At 42.1% G+C, this 25,934-nt stretch overlaps 1 protein-coding gene across 2 annotated transcripts; it reads left to right on the top strand.

Annotated features, from left to right (window-relative positions):
• The first annotated feature begins 516 nt into the window (after positions 1 to 516).
• Positions 517 to 25,660, top strand: inpp5l (inositol polyphosphate-5-phosphatase L). Of its 2 annotated transcripts, XM_030060018.1 has the most exons (16): positions 518 to 981; positions 9,153 to 9,194; positions 9,689 to 9,789; positions 10,824 to 10,911; positions 14,275 to 14,338; positions 15,358 to 15,461; positions 15,740 to 15,792; positions 17,096 to 17,215; positions 19,252 to 19,336; positions 19,451 to 19,546; positions 19,636 to 19,710; positions 20,086 to 20,159; positions 20,322 to 20,433; positions 21,221 to 21,289; positions 21,868 to 21,927; positions 22,903 to 25,660. In XM_030060018.1, the coding sequence occupies exons 1-15, from the start codon at positions 922 to 924 to the stop codon at positions 21,907 to 21,909; spliced, it is 1,185 nt and encodes a 394-aa protein (XP_029915878.1). In that variant the 5' UTR covers positions 518 to 921; the 3' UTR covers positions 21,910 to 21,927; positions 22,903 to 25,660. The 2 variants fall into 2 exon arrangements, with proteins under 2 accessions (XP_029915879.1, XP_029915878.1); XM_030060019.1 differs by lacking the exons at positions 21,868 to 21,927; positions 22,903 to 25,660 and having other exon boundaries at positions 517 to 981; positions 20,322 to 20,431.
• The last annotated feature ends 274 nt before the right edge of the window (positions 25,661 to 25,934 follow it).

Genomic DNA, 25,934 nt, shown 5'->3' with positions numbered 1-25,934 from the left:
AACTCTAATAACTCCAAGAACCTGTGTTACTCCATAGTTAGTGTGTAGACCTTTATTTATAAGGCTGAGTTGTTTTTATTTCCTGTGATATCACTAGAATAATCCTGCAATTGAACTAAAACTGATTCAGTTGAGTTTGTCATGCTCCATAGTGAGTTTACAGTGTGTCACTGTGCTTCTGTTGATCACTATAATATTCGTAAAATATTCTTATAACAGCGTGTGGTTTACTGTGAATATTTTATGGCAGGCTAGAGTTTAAATTGTATGTAAGTGTTAATTTAGTGCAGGGGGCTACATTGACATTTCTTCAGGTAGGCTACAAATAGATTCCTATGGGGCTCATGTATATCGTATTATGTTAATAGTTTCCAAATATAGATGACGTTTTTCTGCGCTGAGGTTGGTAAGTGGTGATAAAACTTGACAAGGAAGACTATAATTGAGTGCACGCAGCAGCTGGGCGGAGCTCCAGACTTCATAACACCGCAACACTGACTGTAAGTGCCTGGTCCGGGTGTGTGTTTGTGAGTGTGTGTGTGTGTGTGTATGTGTGTGTCGGGGCAGCAGATGCACCGTCAAGGCGTTAAGTCCGCTAAGAAGCCACTAGTCCAATTAAGCATGAGGAGCGACAGAAATCCACGGACGTGTCCCCTCAGCTTGGCTCGACGATGGGTATGAACGCTGCTCCGGCATATGATTACGACTTGAGACGAGAGCCGCCATCAGCAAACGTGGACTAGTAGGAATAAAAGCGAAACACAGTCAGTGTGATGCTGGTGCGTGTTCAGCGCGGTCTGTCGCGATTCATGCTCGTTTAAAACCGGCCTATAAGCCCCTTGGACAGTATAGGCCTTGACGCAAGTCATCTGGCGACGCCACGGAGTTTCCTCGGACTATTTCTGGAGGGGGATTGTTATCATGGAGAGGTACACTGATGTGCTGCTTGTCACCGCCAATGTCGGATCACTCTTTGATAATGTAAGTAGACTCATCAGAAGGCAGCTGCACTCCTCAGGTTGACTGCAGTGCTGCCCGTGTTTTATGCGTAATGCTCCACGGGCTCATAAATAAATATATAGTTGCTCCAAAGGCCATGGTTTAGCGACAAGTTTAACGCTGTATGGGCTCAGTTGCTTTTCTTTTGAATCGTTTAAGTTGCCTATAGGTATATCTCGAGGCACAAGAAATACAATATGCAGTATCCTATGTATGAGAGTGTAGTCATTTGGATGTGTCAGATGTATCAAAATCGGCACGCTTGCCGCGCGCAATGACCTGTAGTTGCATCAGTTGCATCGCTGTGTGTAACATTGTAACGACACTGTGAGCTATCCTCACGCCTCGTCTGTCAGCTGTCAGTTGCATTTGGGAAATGAATGGTGGACAATCTGCCGTGGGAGAGAGAGCCAGCCCGGCTCGAGTCAAAGTTGAATTTCAAACAGGAACAAGTCGACCAGCAATAAAGCGCGCACTAGCGGCCTGTTCAAATCTTGTGCCGGCAGGAGGAGATGCGCAGCTTTCACGCCCCACATGAGCCGCTCCTGTTTCCAAGCCTGCTAAATCATAGACTAGACTCAGGACTCGATGACAAACTGGCATCTACATTACTTTTACATCATTGCAGAGCTCTGCTGTAGTGTGGAGGCCGCTGTTGATGTGCTGGCCACGCAGGACTGCACTCAAACGCCATGTTCTGAATTTGTTTACCTCACAGGACCTCTGTTCTTCTTCATTTAGTTTTTCTTGACTCCCATAAACTCCACATATCATTTCATTTTAAAGTGTAACATGTGTCATTAAAGTGTAACATGTGTCATTCCTTGAATATTCCTATAGGGACTTGAACTGTGGCTGTGGTTTTTAGTAGCCTTATCTTAGTTTATGGTACGGCCACAATGTTTATGTTATCCTCATACAGGATTTTATAGTATATTGGCCTGGTAATAGTTTTCTGTGATATTTTTTATTCTTTGTTCTGTGCTAAAGTGTTGTCTAAACGTCTTTGAAGCACTTCTTTGTGTTGGGCCAGGCTAGGCTGTCATAAAACTCTCAGACATTGTGCGGGGGAGGAGGGCTCTTACACTCATGGAAATTTGGCTCAGGACCATGTTTCCGGTTGTCATATCTGGCCCCAGTGAAAACATGTTAGATCCCATTGTGGGAGATATCTGTAAACAGATGAATGTATTCCCCGGGGGCCTCAAGCTTTTCTACTTTTTTTCGGCCCCCCACCCCCTCTCCCATTTCTGTAAACAAACACTTTTAAACATTCACCCAGCCTTCAGAATAAGGGCAAGACCTTAAGTCCAATGCAAGATAATTCCTGCTGCTTTACGGTAAAGAGTCACTGAGTGTCCTGTCACAGTGGTCAGGCCAGGGACACACTCAACTCTGGGAGCCACTCTGCCACCAGTACCATTTCTAAGACATGCTAGTGATAATCCCCACTGATAATAAAGGCCATGTTAATTAAGAAAAATGCTGAATCACTTGGCCACTGATTGAATCACTTGAATCAGTTTGGTTTGCATGCTCAAGTTACACAAAAATGGCAAGCGCAGTTGTAAAACTTGATGTAACCCAACTTTTTACAGCTTTAACAGCTTACTTTTTAAACTATTATTATTTTAACAGTGGCAGGGTAAAAATTTGACTTTCCCCTTTATTTCTTTTAACTGATGTGAATGGTCTTTTGAAGTCATTATTGGAGCAGTCTCACTGGTAGCGCAATTTAACCAATTTCCCCTGGAATGAGGCTGCTAGAAAGCCTGGAACAACAAAGCCTCAACTGAATCGCATTACGGGATCCAGAGAAGATTGCCCGTTTTAACTTGCTTCTCTCAAAGGGCAGGATGGCACGGTATCAGTATGCAGGCTGTTCTGTCTCATTCACAGGACCTCTCCTGCTAAGCATGCCTGGTCTTGTTACTGAAGACAGCGTTCCTTTTTTTGCCATAGAGGAAAGCCCACTGCAAAGAGAAAAAAGAATAGGGTAGTGTTTTGTCTGTGGATTCTGAATTTATCAGATTTTTTTGGGAGGGGGTTTCAAAATGTTGATCATACACCCATCAGAGATCATTCTATATCTAATTGTGCCTATTTTTGTGGCTGATCTACTGTGTCATTTCTAAGATTCATACATATAGTCCGGGAGCCAAAGGGTGATTTTTGGCCAAACCTTGTTGCATCGGTAAAAGTTTTTTTCTCAGCTGATTCTTGTAGCTTGGGGTCTCCTCTTAAGAATTCAAGAGGGTGCCGAGTGATATCCCTTGAGCATTTTTAGTTATTAACCCCTTAATGCCCGAAACACTAAAATCCCAGAAAAATAGAGATTTATGGTGTTTAATTAAAAATACTTGATCTAGATGCATCAAATATGCTTTCTACAATGCTTATACATTACAGTGGATATGTACAATGTATTTGATTTTGGATTAGGGCATTTTTAGATATTAACCCCTTCATGCCCAAAACACTGAAATACCATAAAATTAAGATTTATGACATTTTATGCACAATAATCAAGTCAAATAAAATAAATCTGCTTTCTACAATGTTTATTTAGTGAAACTGGTCATGTACAGTATATTTAATTTTAGATGAATACATATTAACCCTTTCAGGCCTTCTATCTTCAGCATCCTGAACCAAAACATCCAATTAACATTTCCCAGAAAAATAGGGTTTACCACTTTTCCTGCTATTTTAACTGACATGCTAGCGGGGAATCAGGTATGTTTTCCAAACATTTCTACTGACTGGCTAGTAGGTGAGCTAAGCAGCAGGATGGTTTGTGGTTTCTTGTGTAAATTGTCTTAATTTACATAATGATCTAAAACCGAATTATAAGATTTTAGTCATGGTAACCTATTTCCCAGGTAGCATGGCATAATATAGCTAGACAATGGCAACAACAGCCAAATCCATTCAAGTGGTGGAGTCCAAAGTTTATGACCTAAATGCTATTTATTCAAGGGTCATAGCACTCCTGCCTAGTGACCGTGATGTTCACGTGGAGGATGTCTTCAACTATGAGCTGGCACCAGTCCCAGCTGCCATGTTCACTGAGGATGGAATGCAAATTTGCAAGTCCACACTGAAGAACTCACTCCAGAGGCCTGTATCACAAAGCGGGATTAAGGTGTTAGCAAGATAACTTAAGGCTCAACTCCGGATTTTCTGTATCACAAAGCTGGTTAACCTCTCATTGGGATAGGAAACCTATCCCAAACCTGTCCTGAAAGCTAGCCTGCTCCGGGGCAGGCTAACTTTTAGGATAGGATTGAATCCTACATTAAGGCTGTAATCTCTTAGTGGACTGGTCAACTGGTCGGTTGTTGGTCGATACATTCTTGGTCGACCAAAATCTGATTGGTTGATTATTTGCCGTGTTAATTTTATCAGGAGTAATGTGGGTGTTTTCAGAACACCCTGTTTCACAGGTAACAGTCTGTCTTCAGAACACCCCCCTTGTTTTCACAGTTTTGGATTAGCCCAACCCACTGGCGGAGACAGATAGGTAGGCCCGTATGTTCTGAACTGAAGAAAAAATTAGGCCTGGTTTTCCGAATATTTGCTTAATTAAGAACGTTTAATGAACATTTAGTCCTCTACTATGTCAAAGACATCGTCAGTGTGGCAGCATTTTCCCAAAACAGATGGAAAAAAAGTCGAATGCAAACTTTGCAAACAACAGAAAAAATGATATCACGCAGGACGTTGTCGGTTTTATTGCACCGGGCAATTCAGCCTCGCTCTGTGCGAGGACACGCACAGTGCAGGCTGGAATAATAGTGGAAGGTCCTGTCAATTATTATAACATATGACAAAAACGAATGTCTAAATTATGTTGTGTATACCTCAACAGTTCTTGTGCTGATGTCACTAGTTGACATAGTACTATTTTTGGAAATCATAGGCTATGATATTGCGTAGGTGCACGTGATGCAGCGCTGTCAGAGCCGACCGACTCCAGTGTGTTATTCAGTGCAAAATAATTAGGCCAAAAATACTAGTTGTTTATGTTTATTTATAATTCATTTATCTTATCTTATACCGCTGGAAAGCCTGTTTATTCCCCTTTTAAATGGTGCCACATTTGTAAGGAACATGCATTTGTGGGATGAGCAGCAGAGCTGAGTATGTGGGTTCTGGTACCCCCAGGTGCTGCCAATCAGGTGCCTGATTGGCATAGGGCTGCCAGGACTGCCCCTCACCGTCAGGCCCGTTTGTGATGCATCTACCTCACTGGAAAAACAAGGCTTGTCATCATTGGAGGCAATCTCAATGCAGGGAGATATCAAGATGAGATTCTGTAACCAGCGGCAATCCTATATCTCCACAGTCTGGGACCAAACGCTATCCTCCAAGATGTCAACGCTCGCCCCCACAGAGCGGGGTTTATCAGAGACTACCTCCAGAATTTGGGAGTGGAGAGGACGGAACGGCCTGCCAGCAGTCCTGACCTCAACCCCATTGAACACTTGTGGGATCAGCTTGGGCGTGCTGTTTGTGCCTGAGTGACCAACACAACCACGTTGGCTGACTTGTGACAAATGCTGGTTGAAGAATGGGATGGCGTCCCACAGCAGTGTGTGAGCAGCACGAGGAGGAGGTGCCAAACTGTTGTGGCTGTGTATGGTTCCTCCACACGCTACTGAGGCTCCTGTTTGTTAAATGAATAAATTGTTAAATTGCCAATACGGGCTCTAGTTTCCCGGCGCAGCGCGGGGTGGCGCAGTGAGGCGAACCCCGCGCAGAGCTAGTTTCAACCGGCAAAACGGGAGAGGCGGACAGTTTCCAAGTTTTGCAGACCGAGATGCGGCGAGATGGGAGTGGCGGCGCAGCGGGGGGAGGTGCCGACAGATTCAGCTTGGCGCAGTGACAGTTTTGTGCCAAAAGGCTTCGCAGAGGTGCGCCAAAAGCTCGCCATCTGAAACCACGTCTACTTTCAGCGCAAGGCGGAGCGGAGCCGGCGCAGTGGAAGTTTGGCTGCCTGGCGCACATCACCAAAACCTCACGATCAGCACAAACGGTGCCAATCTCCTTTGATCTGACATCAGCTGTGACGGGACAGTTGATATGGAGATATATGTATGTGCTGATTGTGATCGTAGCATTGAATAATGTTTTTTGTCGGTATTTATTGCTTTGTTCATGTGCCTGACATTCCGGAAGCCTGCCTGTGAGGTTTTGGTGACGTGTGCGCACTGCTCGCCGGTCTCCTGAGCTCCGCTCCGCCTGCGGCAATAGACCTCCATGTCAGTTGTGTAAACTTTCATTACGCCTTCACCCAGCGCATTTTAAAGGCGAGGACAGGGGCTCATTTGATTGGTTAAATGTGAATCGGCTGTGTCAAACCCACTCCACACCTTCTCTCCTCCCCTCTGCCGGTAGGAGGGACGGCGGAGTAGTTGCGCCACCGAGAACGGTGTGCCAAACTTGGAAAATCCACCTGGCCACACCCAGTTGGCGAAGCGCATCTGCGCTACGCCCCCGCCTCGCCAGGTCTGCGAAACTAGAGCCCTTCGTCTTGTTTCTTCAAACCTCAATCATCCAATCCACCAAACACCAAACAAGAGTCAACGGCACAATCAGCTTTTTGGCTTTGGCAGAGGAGATTTGGCAAATTTTTCATGGACGCAACCCACATCCTCAGCTCTGCTGCTCATCCCACAAATGCATGTTCCTCACAAATGTGGCACCATTTCAAAGGGAAATAAAGAGGCTTTCCAACAGTATAAGATTTATTGCCAAGAAGCATTGTTACAACAAAGAAATAATCTACCAAACACAAATTTCCTTACTTTTTGTGCGATGTTTAAATGGATCAGCCCTTCTTTGGACCTGTCATACAGTGACGTGTACCTCATCTTTGACAGATACTATCAATACAGTATCAAGTCAGTCACTAGAGATGTCAGGGAGATAGGGGTCAGCAAGCATAGCATAGCACAAACTCCATTCACACTGGCCAAGGCACCCATACACACCACACTAACTAGGTTAGATAGGATTTAGATTGGGTTTATTTTATAAATAATGTCCTGTGAACTTGGTTCTCATCTCTGTCTGTGCTTCTGGGACCTCAGTCACATTTTGGCTGGGTTGTATCATTGGGCCACAATAGTAGATGTACATGCTGTACATGACAACTTCCATATAAACATAAAAAAAAAAAAAAATTACATAGCAGATTTGATGTATTTGACTTGATTATTGTGCATAAAATGTCATAAATCTTAATTTTATGGTATTTCGGTGTTTTGGGCATGAAGGGGTTAATATCTAAAAATGCCCTAATCTAAAATCAAATACATTGTACATATCCACTGTAATGTATAAGCATTGTAGAAAGCATATTTGATGCATCTAGATCAAGTATTTTGAATTAAACACCATAAATCTCTATTTTTCTGGGATTTTAGTGTTTCGGGCATTAAGGGGTTAATAACTAAAAATGCTCAAGGGATATCACTCGGCACCCTCTTGAATTCTTAAGAGGAGACCCCAAGCTACAAGAATCAGCTGAGAAAAAAACTTTTACCGACGCAACAAGGTCCACCCCCCCGGCTCCCGGACTAATATGCAGGCGCTGAATGAACTATCCATTCCACTGCAATTCATTTTTCATACCCGCATATTCCTCATCAGAGTCACAAGGGCGCTGGAGTCTATCCCAGCAGGCACTGGGCAGAAGGCAGGGAAAAATCGAGGACACGTCACCAATCAGACATGTTTGTCAAGCAGCTACCAGAGAAACCTAACATACAACACTGTAGATTATAAGTCAGCGATTACATATGGAATAAAACTATTGAACCTACATCTCCGACGGATGTTTGATCGGTGCCGTAAAACACCTAATTAGTCTGAGAAATTCAAAATTCACAGTACAACACTCCCGGACCACGACAACACACCGATTGTTTTTGGTGTCTGTCACTCACAAGGATTATGGATGAGGTGCCCTTCAGGTCACAGTGGCAGAGCCGCAGCCCCATCACATTACCATGCAAATACTCTATGCAAAACCACTGCTCTGCCGGTATGAATCCACCCGGCCCTGCTTAAGACCGCACACAACTCACTGGGAAGCCCAGGACTCTGCAAGCCCACCCATTCCTTAGGACATTTTAGCATATGACTTATTCAGATGCCACAGCTTTGTGCGAGGGAGTATTATCGACTGATGTGCTGCTGGACATGATTATTAAAGCTCAGTCAGAGGATGGCTGACTGGTGTGATCAGAGAAGCCGCAGTTTGCAAGTCAAAAACAATCTCTTTTGTTTTGCTCCTTTGCACATTGCTCTGGATAAAAGATTCAGGATATAGTCACACAATGCAGCTTCTCATGTTGGTGGATCCACATGCCAGTGAGAGGAAACTGAAAAATGTGAACTTGAGCTAGAGATTCGTCATTTCTTGAGGGGGAAGAAGAGCCCAGAGCAGACAGCAGAATTTCATTTCTTAATGAGTGTGGGCGGGATGCTCTTTTGTGTCGCTGCTCCACTTTGTGATTTAGGCTGATAAAACGAGACTATTTTTCCATAAAATCCTGATAATCCTGCCTAATATTTTCCGAAAAGTCGTGCAGCTTTAATGACTACAAAATGGAAATATAGATGACCTGCTAAAGAAACCTGAGGCTCGTTGGACGGATGGTTGCGTGTAAGGTGTATCTGCCCACTTTACTCATACATGTTTTATATACTCAGCTGTCAAGTGGCCATGAATTATTAAACCTGCTGTTAGGAGTGATGAATGGAAGGGTGCCCGGATTATGATCCTGTAGGTGCAGCTTCACTTACATCCTGGAACACACCACTAACAACAGGATAAGATTTCCAAATAATTCAAACCATTTGTTTTTTTTACCTACGTGGAGCACCAGGTGGGTGGAGTTTGCCACATTTTACAATAGCATGGGTGCCAGCTAGTTTACACAATTACAGGAAAAGATCTGGAAAATCAGTTCAGAGTATTTTTTTCCTGTTATTGACAGCTTCCTGACACTTTATAGTGTCTGACCCAGATCAGTCACTTTTTATTCATATAGTGGAATAGTAGATTATGCTAAATAAATGATCAGGAACATGGCACTATTTATTCCTGAAACTTTCCTGTTGTTCTTTTTGTCGCTTTGTAGGTGAGTGAGATTCAAAGTGAATGGGTGCGAGAGCTCTGTAAGGTGAGTTTAACCCTCCTGTCTTGTCTTTGCACACACTCCCTTTTTATACTACTACTACTGAGAATTATGCTGCACGTACACAGCGTTTGTATGCCTAAAGCTATTATTTATTATGGGAAAAAGAACATACGGTTATGATTGCACACCACATGTGTCAGCACAGTACACTGATCTGTAATAAAAACTAATGTAATAAAAAGTGAAGCTACATTGGCACCCAACTTTATAACAGAGGTGTTATAATGACTAAGTCTATAATCTCCAGCTCTATATATGTATATTATACATCAGTGGTGCAGTATCATACATTTTTTCCCCTATTTTTTGGTGCACATTCTTGTTCAGTTTGACTCATGCAATACAAAACCTCCATCTGAACCCTGACGGATAGTTAACTTTTCCATGTGACACCCACTGCTGCTTGACCCTGCTTTTGTCTCATCACACTGAAACGCTGAGCCCCACTGAGATCCGATGCCTCTGTTTTGCAACAGACTGTCCACAACTACAAGCCGCAGTTCATGGCCCTGCACTTCCAGGAGGTGGGAGGGAAGGACTACATGGTCAACATGGGCCATGCAGAAAACTTCTTCAGGTAATATTACTGCGCTGCACAGAGACGTCACAGAGTTTGGGTAGTTGACGCCAGCGCCCGTAAAATTCCATGACTCTCGAAACCTGATCCGACACCACAACACGGCGGAAAATAGAAATCCCATTCAGCACATACTCCTTTATTTAAAAGCCTTCTGTAAACATTGACAAATGAACAGCAACTTTGCGTTTCGAGTATGTAAACAGTTTGGCTACATTAGAGTGAGAATACTGAGCTACAAGTGCAACATTGGGCTGTAGACTTAAGTTAGAAAACAAAGCAGGCCCTTATTTAACTTGCTTTGCTGCACTGTTTCATACACATCTGCATTATATGTTGTTGCATTTTTATTGTATTTTTTTAGTATTTTTGTACACAGTTCCTATATTATCCCGTTAAGCACTTTGTAAAACTCTGTTCTTGAGTGCTATACAAATGCCATGCAAATAAATTTATTATTATCAGCAAAATACTAAATTCACCTTACAGGAACTACATGCTGTAACAATGGTGTGATTATGTGTTCTCGTTTTGATTTACAGTCCTGTGGCCATGTCTGCAACTACAAGTGCTTAAACATACAGGCTCAGGTTACAATAGAATAAGAACACTGAGCTACACAGTAAAGCATCAAGTGGAATGATTCTATTAAAAGCACTGGTAGTGGTATCACCATAAATATTTCCAGACTGTCTTGGTGCATTAAGCATCAATTCTTGCGACATTCCTCCTTAATGCTTCCAATACTCCATTTAATACATTCCATTAATCGTCAGTCATCACGTGATGATTAATGGAAATGGATCATGGAAACGTGAATCAAACATCAATTCCATTCCATTCCATTTTGTGCAATAAAGTCAGAGTTTGTGGCAAACTGTGGAAACAGGATTTTAAGACCGTCTCCTGTGTTTTACACCATCCGTCCAACGAGCCTCAGGTTTCTTTAGCAGGTCATCACCTCATGCTTTGTACTGTAAGTGTGCCTCACAGAAATCAGCTGTTTAGCTCGATAATCTCTCTCTTGTGTGCAGGAGCATTGAGTCGAGTGAGGAGATGAAAGACTTTGACAGGGTCTGCGTCTATGTGGACAACCAGTTCCAGGCAGAGGACAGCTTCACGGTGAGTTGCCCACTGTCTCCACTAGATGGGGTCGTCCTCCACACTAGTGTTGCGAGGCGGTTCACTCAATGCACCCTGCTGTTGCATATTATTTACACTCAGAGACAGGACCTGATAGATTTGGTCATAAATAGCTGTAATTTTGTTTTCCGCCTTGTTACAGTTTGTAGAGGTCATAAGTTCAGTGCAGGCCGGGGTATGTGGTGGGACAACATGTGATTTTTACTTAGCCTAAAGCATAAAAAAAATATCTTCACGATGGCTCTAGAACATTTTTTCTACCGTTCTCCTTCATTTTTAGGTCAATGTGTTTGCTAGTTTGTTAACTCAGTGGTTGCGTCGTAATGTTATACTTTTTAAGACAGTTACATCACATACAAATGCATGCATTGTTTGTCCTTGAAGATCAAGCCTAAAACAGATAATACATATAAGCGATCACACTCATGCATTATTTTAATTATTTTAAATTATTTATTTTATCTATATGAAGGCGTGAACAATGCTGAGCTCTTTATACAAGGACCTCAAGGACTGATAGCATGTGACAGCTGAGCACCAGTACAATTAAGATATATGATAACAACTACCAAAAAAAAAAAAAAAAATGGACCAGATGTTGTAAAAAAAAAAAAAAATCATTTTGCTATTTTAACATCAGGATCCAGTTCATCACGGCCTTTTCATGGCCAGTGTATTAGCGCACTGAAATGTTTGGCCTTCTGCAGCACATCAAGAAATAGATTGGCTCTTCACAGTCTGAAAGTCTTTCATGGCTGCTGAAGAGCAGGTGCTCAAAATAAAGCTCTCAAGTTGATAGCTCACACCATAATACAGCGAGCATAAGAAGTGACATCTATCTCAGAGACATAGTATGAAACAGTGTGCTGTTATGTTGTGGTAGTTAGCCGGCGTGGGCACAGACAGAGGTGAGGCGTTTAAAGGCAGGTTTGTAAAGTTGTTCATGGCACTACTCGGGTCTCAAATCCACATCCATCCTTTAACCCCCAGCCTCGCTTCATAACTGAGCGTGCTGCTCTCCATGATGCTAACCTGCCATTACGGAGCTGCTGCTTGGCTCATGGGCTCCGCCTCAATCTCCACACCTGTCACGAAAGCCATCTCTCCCCTCCGAGCTCTTTGCCAATGATGTCTTACACCAGAACATGTCCATTTGCAGTTTTTGTTTTTTTTCCCATGTTGGAATTGAGCTGTGTCAGTAGAAAACATTGTTTAAAGCGGCTTCATCAGTAGCTGCTGTTGCTCAGATCCTGTCCTGATTGGGATCAATCCTTCGGTGAGGAAAGTGGCTGACTGTTTCTAAAACTATTAACCCTAACTCCTCCCAGGTGATACCCCCATGCTGGACTTTTGACAGTAGGGGTCAATGGTTGTGTCTGTAGACTTGAGGTGCAAGAAGTAAAGGGGAAAGTCAATGGCCAGGTGTTGGGGAACAGGGCAAAGTCAATACATTTAACTCTAGATTAAAACTATTGATCCCAGCCCATTTGTGCACAATAAATAAAGTGTGAGGGGGGTGGCAGACAGCTGGGACTGTGTTTCCCCTGTGCTGGAGTGTTTGCACCCTCCGTTCCTTGCCCTGGGAGGGTTGCAGCCCCCCCCCTCCACCTATGCCTCATTCTCATTTCGTCTGTGCCACCCGCATTGATTTTCAATTTGTTTCCCCTTGGCTGTGGATCATCAGTTATATGGCCAAGAGAGAGTTTGGGGGGTTCTCCTTTCAGAGGGGCAGTGGAGGCAGAGAGGGGGGGCAGACTTGCATGCATTCCCAGTACAAATGGTGTTTTGATAAAAAATCACTTGTAAGTCAATATTTTTTTATTAAACTGTGCACAAACCTGATTGATGAAGATGGGTGTTTGGCAGAGTATGTGCAGGAGAACATCTATCTCTGTGTATGTGTGTGTGTGTGTGTGTGTGTGTGAGAGAGAGAGAGAGAGAGAGAGAGAGAGAAAGAGTGCTTTCTTTTGAGCGATAAACATAACAAAAACAAAACATAAGCATGGATCAGAAGTATTAAGCTAGTTATTACAGTAATGTGACACAGATTAGTTGTGAACCTAAATGACAACATGATTTTATAGGAGTCTGCCCCCTGTAGAAACATTCTGCATCCAGGTCTAAACAACATAGTTTAAAAAAACAAAATGTGGGAATGATCATTTTTGCCTCATCATTTTTATTTTCACTGGAAAAAACTGTTAGAGTGATGACAATGTGACTTTTTGCTGGGGTCTGCTCCAAACTGGCATATTTTCTTATGTCTGGAAAATACAATAGGCCGGTGCATCTCTGCAGCACCACAATACTTCATTTATAATGATATTTTGTCAGACCTTAAACCTTATCTATGCGTAGGTCTGGTGATTTGGATATTGCACATGTCCATATTGAGTTTTCATTAATATTTTGATTGTTCACTCCTACCAGCTCTAGTTTTTCTGCAGGCCCTGGTCCGACTCTAACTCCATTGCCATGCTGCCATGCGGCTCTAACCTCACACCTTTTAGTTTCTCGCTAATTGCCGGTCAGCGGTGCCGACCGTAGGGACACTTCCATCCCATTAAGCGAGGATGACTTTGGCTCTGAAGATAAATGCTCTCTTCAGGGAGAGATCTCTCATGGTGTGGTGGTGAAGGGGGAGGCGTTGAACAGCGGTCCGTCACGCCCCAGACCCTCCGAGCTCCGGCTGATTTTTCTTCGGCCCCCAGCCACAGCGGCAGCGGCAGCAGACAGCAGGCCTACTGCTTAATACCTTTTAAATTGTTTTAATTTTCTGTCTTTATTGATCTCCCAGGGCATGATTAATCAGATCAGTGGAGCAGGCAGTTAGTACATTAAAAATTGTCAGCCCACGTCAGGGATGATTGGGTGCTAAAGTGTGTGTGTGTGTGTGTGTGTGTGTGTGTGTGTGTGTGTGTGTGTGTGTGTGAATGTGTGTGTGTGTGTGTGTGTGTGTGAGAGAGAGTGCATGTGTGTGTGTTGTGCACTTATCTGTGCACTTGCTATGTCTCATTTTTTTTGAAGTTTCATATATGTCGAGGAGGGGCAGTTGTGTTCATGATCTGCTTGCTTGACAAAACACGGCAAAGTTGTTTGACTTTGCTGTAAGCTGACTGATCCTTCTTGTAGTATTTGTTTGGAAATAAAGGTTTGTGATAAATAGATTAAATAGAACATTATTATTGTTTTCACTGCTTTTTGGGGCATATTTTTAGCTCCAAAGCTGTCAAAGTGAAAGTGAACTTCCACTTTATAACTTGTTATTCTAGCCTTGTTTTAGCTGCCAGGTGCAGTATCATCAAACACCGTAAGATTTCAGTTCCTTCTTTCTCTCCGCAGGCTTTGGGGAGCATGTACTTCATCCACAAGGCATTGAAAAACATCTACCAGTATGACTTTAATGGTAAAAACAAGTTATTCTATCATTTGTTCATCTATCATCTATCATTTCTTTGTTTTGACTCTATATAACAAAGAAACAATTGGTCTTTGCTTTTGCCTTGTGATAGATTATATTATTTCCTGCTGTGAATATGGAGATAATTTTAGAATACTGTCAAACAGTATCCCTCACATCCTGTATGACTACCCTTATTAATGGTTTGTGACTGATTTGTAATATGTTATTAATTAGTTGTTGTTGTAAACAACATCTTTAATAAACAGTTATACACCCTTATAACAGTTTTCATGCATCGATGCAGACTCACTATTTGGCAAGATCAAGTTACTGCTGCACTGCATCTGTTCTCTTAAATCTCAGATTTCGCTAGTTGCTTAGCTTACATTACTTGATCTTGCCAAATAGTGAGCCTGCATTGATGTATGAAAACTGCTATAACTTGTTTATAATTGTTCGTAAATGTTTTCTAAAGTGTTTAGAACCCAATTAATAACCTAATTATCAACCATTCATGTTGTTGTTGCCATTATTATTATTATAATATATATAGATTTTTTTATTTGAAAGTTAGAGATTGTACAGACTTAAATCTTGAAATCACAGATGGATGGTCAGCCCTGTTGGCCAGATATTTGCAAAGAACCTGAATGTAAAGTGGAGCGGTTCTTTTCTTGTTGCATAGTCCAGTCACGTTAGGCATGAAAAAGCTGCCCAGAAAAGCTTATGGAAGGACCATAAACATCCTGGAGCTGCCACTTGCTGTGTGGCCCGAGCCGATTGGTGCTCGCCAAACACAGTCTAATGGCTTGCTTATAGATCCCCTCATCATGTATGCCGCTCTGATGAGGTTAACACCAGTTTATTGATTGCTGTTTGCATGTTTTCTCGCTCTTTCACCCTTCACGCCCCTTTCTTTCTCTCTCTCTCTCTCACTCTCTCTCTCCCTCTCTTTCTCTCTCTCTCTCTCTCCCCCTCTTGCTCTCTCTCTCTCTCTCTCTCTCTCCCTCCCCCCCTCACAGTTAGGGATTTTAAAGCCGTGTCTGGGCACAACAAGTATGTGGGCTCCCTGGACGGGGTAACCACAGTGGAGAAAGAAAAATTCCCAAAGAATTTCTGGCCTGATGTGAGTATGTGTGTGAGTATGTGTGTGTGTGTGTGTGTGTGTGTGTGTGTGTGTGTGTGTGTGTGCGCGTGTGTATGCATGGGGTGGGGTACAGGTAGGCCAAAGGGAGATGTCGGGACAAATGAGTCTACTGGGGTTGGAGGGGTTGTCTGCCTATTCTGACAGGGAGATGAGACAAATTATGTGCAAAAATCAATAATTACCAGTTTGTCCCTCCAATGACACAGCTCGCTGCTGTTTTGCAAATCATTCTAATCTCTCTGTGTGCTGTGTTGCAGTTCAAGTGGTCCAGAAAGGGCTTCATGAGGACCCGCTGGATCATACACAACCAGTATGTACCCTACACTAACATCACCTTCAACACTTGATGTAGACCAGCAGGGCCGGGCTCAGCTCAGTTTATTTTCTGCCAATTCAAGCTTTGTCCAAAGTCCAGTTACTCATTTATTTGGCCTCATTTTCTACATTAGTTAGTCATTTAAATGTCAGGGTATCCATAATTGTTGCAGAAACCTCAGAGAGACATTGTATCCCAGTGTGTGTAACATGTCGACTGAAGTGCTCTGAAATGCCTAACAGTAATAAATCATGAATAAATGATGTCATTATCAAATGAATAGCCGTCCTTATTTCAGTTTTGAATTGAATGGAGAATGAGCTGACTCCGGCCCTGCAACTCGCTGAGAGATGTGTTCCCTTGTTCCAGCTCTGACATCAGCCAGGAGCCATTACTCACTGCTGCTGCAGAGCCTCAAACCCAGGTTGCCTTAGCAAACATCTTCTGTTTTCTCATGACCGCAGTCACTATTTGTTCTCTTGTGTTGCTCCCCGGAGATGTTTATCAAAAGGTTTCAAACGATCCAATTATTCATCAGGTTGATGTTCCTTAAAGTCTTAACTCAGAACTTTTGTTTGGCGATTGTGATACGGCACAGTTGAGGCAGCAGAAAGTTACAGGATCCCTGCCACAGAAAAAAACGGTTGTGTGCAATGGAAAGCACTCAACCGTTCCTAAACACTTCGCTTTAGGAACGGTTGATTTTTTTAATTTCTATTTTGAATTGAAAGTAAATTCACTATAGGCCTGAGAAGAAAGAAGAGCAATTACTCATTGCTGCTGCAGTGGCTCCAACTTAGCAAACAGCATATGTTTTACAAGTAGCATAGTCACTATTTGTTCTGTTATGTTTTTTTTTTTTTTACCTGGGGCTGTTAAACAAAAGGAGCCCAGAATGTGTGTGTGTGTGTGCCAGAAGATCATGCCGTGAGTCAACACAGCTCGTGTGTTGGATGCACATTAATTGTTTTCCAGTGACAGCCAGAGAAAAGCAGTGAACGCTCAGCGCAGAAGACAAATGGGCTTGTTTGTGGACTAACATTAACACAAGTGCACTGACTGATAAGTGAGCTCTTCATAAGGGACACCCCTCCTAGCACGCTCACATGTGGACACACACACACACACACACACACACACACACACACACACACACACACACATGCATGCACATTCACCTATCAGAAGAAGTCAGGGATTGGTATTGTCAGAAGGCTTCCTGTTTTCTTCCTCCATCTGCCACATATCACCATATTGTGTGTGTGTGTGTGTGTGTGTGTGTGCGTGCTCTTTACAGAGGGCTGGACCTGGTCAATGTCCACCTGTTCCATGATGCCTCCAACCTCATTGCCTGCAACTCCAGTCCTTCCATCTACTCAGCCAACCGCAAAAAAGCTCTCAGATATGTCATCAACAGGTGAGACTTCCAACCCCACACACAATATCGAAAAAACACCATTTTCAAGTGTACAGGATGAGGAAAAATACACACAGGGTTCTCAAGCACATTATATATATATATATATATATATATATATATATAAATTCCCCATACTGCCATGGAAAGAGAAAGATCGGCAACAATAAACAATACATAACAACTAACAGCTACCAACTCGGGGATTCCTGAAACGTGGCTTTGTGAAAAGTGAAAGTGAAAAAATTCTGCAAATAGGATAAAGTAAATCCATTTGTTTCCAATACAGGGGAGTGCTCGTGCAAACAAGTGTCACCTCTCGAAATAAAGCAGGCAGCTCCTCCGGTATCAAGAGAATGTGAGCCAAAGAAACGGCTTGAAACAGTTTGCATTGGAAACAAGTGAAAATCTAAATGGAGCGGGACATTAATTAGTATCATTAGTAAAACCAGTGTTTCTTTTTAAAGTGACCGCTGTGAAAAAGGTCTTTTGGCAGATTTTTTTTTCTACTTAAAAAAAAGTAACATTTTGAGACTTGGTGGCTAAGTGGCTTCTATGAACAGAATACAGATAGCCTATACCATGGTTTAGGTGAATACTCTTCTCTGATTGGCTGGCAGGTGTGCATTAACACCATGTATTGCACATTTTTGCTCAACTTAATCACTGTTCTAAATTTATCCGCTACCCAACTTGTAACCATAGCAACACTAAAAAGCACAGCTGTCAGAGCATGTTATCAACTGCAGCAAACAAAGCTGAGTTATCGACTTGGTCAAAGAGTTATTTCTTGTCATGACAACGATACACTCATAAGCTTTGGATTTTGAATGCAAAACTTGCAACAAAATTTTGCTAATGCTTTTATTTTCTATTCTTGGCAATATAAAATAATATTGTTTGCCTCCTCATCATGCCTTAAAACTGTTTAACACACACCTTCTCATTGATTATCCCTTACATACCAGCTATCCTGTTAGAGTTTCTTTTTTTGGTTACTTTTGGTTTATAAAATGTCATGAAGTAAATTATATATTCACAACCAATAACAGGCACTTTCTGTATTATATCATATGCTATTACTGCATTAATCCATGCATTCAAAATAGGGTTGCAAAATTCCGGGAATTTTCAAAGTCGGAAACTTTCCATGGGAATTAATGGGAATATATGGGACTTAACAGGAATTTACTGGAATAATCTGGCAATTTGCAAAATTGCATGTTAGCCTATAAGCGGGAACTTAACATAGTTGAAGAAAAACCCTCTTGCAGCATAATCCTGGTTAAAACAACCAGATTTAATACAAATTCAGTTGAATTTTCACACGACTCGGCCTCCATCTGAGCTCATGGATGACATCCAGTCAAGGAGGTTTTGATGATATGACTGGGGTAAATATATTTGACCTATGGTATTAAAGTTTAACTCAAAATGTGTTTAGTAAGAGGCTTTCTATCCAGCCAGCAAGCTCTACTGTGGTGCTGGTTCTTCTGCCTTCTGCTAACTAGTTTTCATAGAAATACAGTTTTCATACAAGAATGTAGGTTATAGTTTGATTTAGCTGCTGACTGAGGGGTGTTCATCTATTCATTGAGCCTATTTCTATTCATTTATCCACCATCGATCTTGAAGGACTGAGAAAAAAAAATATACTCAAAATAAGTCAAAGTCAAAAATGTCATTAGTTTGCACGCATGTCTGCTTATGACAAAACAAAATTTCCAAAATTCCCCAGCTGAACTTCCCATGGAAAGTTTCCGGAATGTTTCCGGAAATTTGCCAGAAATTTTCCACCCCTTTGCAACCCTAATTCAAAATATTTTGGCCTATATAAATACTGGTTACGTTTTGCTCGGTTCGCCCCATTCAAAAATTTAAATAGCTAATAAATAAAGTTCCTAATACCTGGGATAAGAACCGAAACAACAGATATTTTAAAATAGCATGTGCATTTATCCACAATCAAAGTTAGTTGCATTAGGGAAGACGATCCCAGCATCTGTGTGATTCATATCAGCGCCATTTCCTTCCAGGATATCAGACAGCAGCTACAGCCCCCTGCCTTTCTTCCTGTTTGGAGACTTCAACTTCCGCCTGGACACGCTCAGTCTGGTCCAGGTAGGTCGTGACCCGTGCACAGACTGTTTTGTTGCCTGTGAGGATCAGCCGATGAGGAAAAATGTACTGCAGTGCTCATTAGACACTAACCGTGTGCTTGTTTGCCACGAGCAGCACCTGTCCACCTCAGCAGACGTGCAGACAGTGAAGAAGGACAGCAGCAACGAAGTGGAGAAAATCATCTGCGAGGAGAAAGACAACGACCACAAGGTGATTGAAACGGTCTCTCCGCAGGGCAGCAAAACTCTGTGTTGTTTAGGGCGCTGACGCCTTTGTTCCTGTTATTGTTTCGCCCGCAGGTGCTGCTGCATATTGAGGCCAAGCTGTTTGCCTACCTGCACCAGGCAGTCTTCAGGGAGGATAACGGCAAAGCAGTGAGAGCATAACCTCAACTTTCACCCACTTTGATCACATCAGCGACACCACAGCCTCTGACAGGAAGTCTTTTTGCTGTAACTTTTGAGCTACAATGCAACAGGCTGCCTGGCAACAATCTGTCCTGTCTTTGTCAGAGATTTTTAGATTAAGTCCTGTCAGCAGAAATAAAGCCCTATAATTGACAAGAGACTTAACAGCTTGTGCAATAAACAAAAGAATCATTGTCCAGAGGTGAGCTAAACAGAGATAACTTTGGCAGTCAGTTGTTGTTGGCGCACCAGCTGAAGGTATAAAGGCTGACATTATAAATTGTTTTACATGCACTGATAAATCCAGCACCTCTAATCTGTAATCTGCCTCCTGTCCTCCAGCTTTTGAAATATGACAAGGAAGTCACAGCCTTTCATGATGTCATTAGGGAAGAGGAAATCCTGTTTCCACCCAGGTAGGCATCCTGGCTGAGCTACTTGCTGCCTCAAACCTTACCGATTTACTCTGTAAGCCTTTTTAATGTCTCTCTCTCTCTCTCTCTCTCTCTCTCTCTCTCTCTCTCTCTCTCTCTCTCTCTCTCTCTCTCTCTCTGTATGTGTGTGTGTGTGTGTCTCAGTTACCCCTACAGTGAAGAATACACTAAACCAACCCAGTACATGAACACTCGCTGTCCCTCCTGGTGTGACCGTATCCTCATGTCACACACCGCCCAGGACTCCATCCACACGGTCAGTCAATAACCCGCTATTATTGCCTTTAAAGGTGCGTTACGCAAAATTGCTGAGGATCAGTGTAACGCGAGGACATTGCAGTAAGCATGTGATAACGAGCATGTGATTTCACGGTTGTGTCTCACTGGTAGTTGTGCATATTTCATGTTTTCTTCAACTGACCTATCTTCAGTCCCAGCCTCCTTAGTTACAGTTGCTAGGTCGGACGAGGTCAGCCGCAGGGAAAGTGAAATTCAGTGATAGGCTGCACAATGTGTTTGTACTCCCGGTTGAATACTAACATGCACATGTTATATATGTATATTTTCAGCATTTTGTGCTGAATCTTACCATGCCAGGGAGCAGTATGGCCTCTACTTTTTCAGGACAACGTTTGAAAAGGCAGCTCCACCATGTCCAGGGCACACTTTTCCAGCAGAAACTAGCTTTGAATGGTCCTTTCATTCTGTGCTCATTCCCAGTTTCAATCAAATATGCACCATGTCACATGTCAATATGTTCAGTGTCTTCTGCTGAATGTAAATATGTCATGTGTGCATCTGGAGAGACTTCATCCACGTCTATGGAGACATTTGTATTGTTTGTCTAAGAGAAACATTTACTATGTTACGATTTGTTTAATTTGCATGTGGGACTTGGGATTGGTCAGTTGAGTCTTAAGCGTCCTCACTTCAGTTTACAGTTGGTAATCTTGCATAGTATGTGTTCAATATCCAGTGTCGCTTGCTATTGCCCCAATATCTTCATTTGTCTTAGTGACATAAAAGTTTACTTATCTTTTCAGGGGGATGATGGTGAGAAGAGTGTGGTTTACAATACTCTGGGTCCTAACGTCTGTATGGGAGACCATAAGGTCAGTGTTGGAAAGAGCACTAGAAGTTGCTACTCACGTAGAGGTGCTGGTACTTTGCTGATATTGTGCTTAAGAAGAAGTACTACTGTGATAAATCTACTGAAGGAAAAGTTAAAAGTAGCTCATTTAAAATGTATGCAGACTAAAAGTTAACGAGTTTCCTTCTAGAAATAATACATTTCTTAGATGAGACCTTTTCCATCAAATTCTAAAGGAGAGCTAAATTGTCGGGGGCTGGGGGTGGGGGGTGGGGTACCAGCAATGTTAAGTTTAAGCTTTGTTAAGCTTAAGAAGTTTCACTATTTATAGAGCTGACAATGTGTACCCTGTAATGGATGTGATTTAAAATGTAGCAGAAGCACAAGCAGCAATACTTCAGTAAAAATATACTCAAGTAAAAGTAAAATTACTTACTTTAAAAATACCCCAAAAAGTACACAAAAGAGCTACTCAATTCTAGTAATTAATAAGCTATACCACTCCTGCATAAGGTCACATTTTGAACAATATAGAAAACATGCTGTGCAGGCAAAATAAACAACATGTAACTTTGATATACTCCTGTATTTCTCTTGTAGCCGGTTTTCTTGTTCTTCGCGCTGAAGACAAATGACCATTGACTCGGATCCCTCTCAATGGTAAGAGTGTGTTCTGCGATGTATGTTGTCCACCGTATGTATATATATGTGTGTGTGTGAGGACTCCAGAGAGGGGTCAGTATCTAAGAGTGATCACAGTAATCTTGCTCAGCTCATGGGTCCAGTCCCCAGAGGGCTATAACCCAGGCTGGCCCAGCGGAGAGGGGATATGAACTAAGATGAAGTGCCTCCGGGACACAACCGTTCCTTTGTGCCTAATGCAGTCGGACCATTGGTGATCAGCACTTTTCACTGATCTATGTCTATTGAATCCTCTCCACTGTCACTGTGGCCACACCAAGTGCAATGTTGCCCCACTTTTCATTAATTACCAGACAGACGGTCGGCCAGAGAGACATACATTGTCCCGGCTGGGGTATTGGCATTTTTACGGCCGTGATTTTGTTTTGCTGCCATTTAAATGGCTTTTACAAAGGAGGGACCGCTTTTTTTATGAGGATTCCTCTTCAGAGGCGCACAAAATGATGTAATTTATATCATCAGAGGGACTTAGAAGTGTCGAGGAGTTTTTCATTTGAGCACGGATTCCATCGGAGGATTGATTAACATTTTCAGAAACACTTGTTAACCCGGGGTTACTGGAGCCTCATTTTCTCTGCAAAGAGAGATGTTTTAAATTTGACGATGCATGTTGACAAAGGCACTTATGCTTTTGACATGAGAGCTGTCTGTGTAACTCAAGGGTAAAATATGGTCATCCCAGATGTGCTAAGTAGGTAAGTAGTGACTGTTATTAAAGATGTTTTCTGGTCATTACGTTGAACAGTTTAGGCCACTAATATCTGACCTACCAGTTTCATTCAACAGCACACAGGAGAGTGCGTTTTTATTATAGGATACTTGATTCTCTCAGTTTATAGCTGTAGTTGCAAGGCCAGTTCGTAGTTTTATTCTTACGCTGTTTTTGATGGGGTTGTGTGTGTGTGTGTGTGTGTGTGTGTGTGTGCACTGTAGGTCTGACTGCTGTCGGTCTCCACGCCAGAGGCCCTGTCCCACCGCAGTTTTCAGCACCAGAGGGTAAACCCCCTCACCTCTGCCAGCCGCGGGACTCAACTCAACTCCCCGATGTGAACGCCCCCATCCACACATCACTGCCGCCTTGCTGTCACATATTGATTCCCACGGCTGGGGTGACATCAGCACAGATTTGATCATCAGCAGCTATTATGGATTTTTGTGGCAGACAATTTGCCAGATTCTCCACTTGGACACCCAGATCCTCAATCTTCAGAGCCGAATGCTCAGTGACACTGCAGATGTTCCCGGGATCCCCACCTGCAGCTCGAGGGACCAAATGATGATTTAAAGACTTGAGTGTGTGACTGTGGGTTGTCTCTTGCCCATGCCCTCTTCATGAATATGAGCATGCGTCTGTCTCCAGTGAGGGGATGGATGACGGGAGGTCACACACTCCCACATGTGCATGTATACAGTACACACACATGCAGCTACAGTGCAAACACACTGGCATTTATACTTCAGTACATATCTTTACAGCACTGAGGTTTTAAAAGGTCCCATATTATAGGAATTCAAAATTAATAAATAATCATTGGATGTTGTTTTTGTATTTGCCATAATTAGATGTTTGCATGGCTTAATTTAAAGTTATTGAATTTTCAGTCCATCCTTTTTTTTTCCTACAGTTTCAGAGTAACTGCAATTGAAGCATCACAACAAGACTTATTGGTTCAACTTATTAATCAATTTCTAATATTCTTCCAATCAGGACAGTTTGCAGCATTTGAACTGGAAAACCTCCAGTCAGCAGGTTTACCTCATTTGCCTTAGAGGAGTTGGTGCTGTTGGCCAATCAGGATCCAGTATTGTGAGGACCTGGGCTGTGTCCCGTTTGTCTTTCCTACTGCCCGTTTGCCTTCCTCCCTCACTGCCACTTGTCTCCTATCAGGAAGTAACTCAAGGCAAGCGAATTGAATTTTTCCTTTACTGAATGTCATAGATGTAGTGTTGATTATATGGGTGGGGATTACAATGATGCAGGACACTTGAACAAATGAAAATTTAAATCAAATCTAAATATTCAATATTTTAAGGCAAAAAAATCCAGTATTCTCTTTTATTATTGCAAGCAAAGAATCTTGCTCAAATCCATGTCTTAATATATGACAGCTGCTGTCAGCTGATAAGAACTCATTTCCTCCTGTTTTTGGACAGCCTGCACGATGGCAACATCAAAATCAGTTTCCATGTCAGAAAAGGAAGGGAGGAGGTAGTGAAGGAAAGTCGGAGGCATTTTAAGAGCAATGACATGCACCCAGTCTTTCAAATTGAAATCAGCTGAAGAAATTCAATTAAACTTTAAACTAAAATATATTTATTTGTAAAATATCCCAAAGAACATTATTCTGTTCTTCATTGTGTTATCCTGAGCATTATCTAAACAAATTAATTCAAACTCAAAAACATGGGACCTTTTAAAATCAGGTACTGGTCATCAGTTCGATTGATGTGTGTGCATGTTTTTTTTTGGTTTTGTATTATAGACAGTTTTTAGGTCAGTGTTTTATTTGAAACTGTTTGCTCTCACTGTAAACAGGATTTTACACTGCAGAGAAACACAATAGTGGAACGCTGCTATATCAGTATCCTGTAAACATGTTTGGTCAGCTGACCAGACATGAGCACAGAGGAGCTGCCCTGTGCGCTCATGTCTGTCTTGACCGCAACAATAAAACCAGAAGATTGGATTTATTTTTTATGTTAAATTAATGGATGTAGACTATTATAATTGAATTAGAATACTGATTGTTTAACACCTGCAAAGCAACTCCAGTAATTTACATTATCATATGAATGCTGTGCTAAGAGTTGAACTGACATAACACAGCAAAGCTACGTTTTCCCTTATTTGACCTAGAATGATATCAGTACCTACACACATAGTCTTTCTGCTGTCTTCTCTGTGATTTGTGGTACTTCTGTACAGTACGTTGTTGTTACCAAGTGCTTTATTCCACAAGCTACCACTAAACTCTCCCTTGTACCTGTCCTCCCTTAGAGAGGTCCACTGAACAACACACACGTCCTCTGTGCTGCACACAGTCTGCTCCCTTTTGTTCTGGCTGGCATCTACCTTATTTCATTGCCAAAATAACAATCATATCATGTCTACTTGACAGAAGCAATGTGGATGTGTCTGGGTGTGTCTGTGTTTTAAAAATACATACACCTTCCCACGCATGTATACACACAGACACACACACACAATAAAAAAGGATAAACGCATGGTTTGCATTTGGATTACTCTGATTATGTCTTTTGTTTTGTTAATTCTTAGTCTTGTAGCACCACTGTTGGACTGTAATTTTTTTTTTCATGTCATACATTGGTTACAGTTTTGGATCTGGCTTTAATAATGACTAATTCAAAGAAATATATGCTTGTGTTTTATTAATCCTTGTCTTTTAATGTTTCAAAAGCATTTGTGAAACTTTTTGTGTCTTTCGTAACCTGCTGGTACAGTGTATTCTCTATTCATACAAAAAAAACAAACGTTTTTTTCATGCATACTTTTACAAATATTACAAATGTTACAAATACATATTCATGATTTTGGTCAGCTCATTGTAATGCTGTCCAGTTATAGGTAGCATTACAGTGGAGTTCAGCTACTTTTAGATACTCTGGTCAAAGACAAACACTACAGTCTTGTAATGTATCACTTTTGTAAATAAACTATTATGCTCACAAATACGGTGTGTTATTGTTATTCTCATCAACACTCTACGTTTTGCCTTCATGTGTTCTGGGGGGGATTTTGGGCTGGCTGCAGCTTTTGGAAAGAACCGGGATCATGATCTCACCATTGCTGTGAGTCACTCGGGCTTTGTGAAACGCTGCCAGCGAGGTGTGTTTCCACAAACATGAAAGGATACACGTACCATCTCATCGGTGGTTTTTCTGGTCTTTTCTTTTTGATGATCAGTAGTTGATAGACCAGAATGGTTGGGTTCACACAGCATTCC

The sequence above is a fragment of the Myripristis murdjan genome, chromosome 9, assembly GCF_902150065.1.
Source record: "Myripristis murdjan chromosome 9, fMyrMur1.1, whole genome shotgun sequence".
Classification (NCBI taxonomy): domain Eukaryota; kingdom Metazoa; phylum Chordata; class Actinopteri; order Holocentriformes; family Holocentridae; genus Myripristis; species Myripristis murdjan.
This window is presented reverse-complemented; position numbering and strand designations above follow the sequence as displayed.

Bases quoted from the DNA above. Each gene is read 5' to 3' on its own strand.
- inpp5l (XM_030060018.1), top strand. From the start codon at position 922: ATGGAGAGGTACACTGATGTGCTGCTTGTCACCGCCAATGTCGGATCA. The intron at 19,337-19,450 runs GTAGGTCGTGAC...TGCCACGAGCAG, and splicing joins ACACGCTCAGTCTGGTCCAG to CACCTGTCCACCTCAGCAGA. The intron at 19,711-20,085 runs GTGAGAGCATAA...CCTGTCCTCCAG, and splicing joins GGGAGGATAACGGCAAAGCA to CTTTTGAAATATGACAAGGA.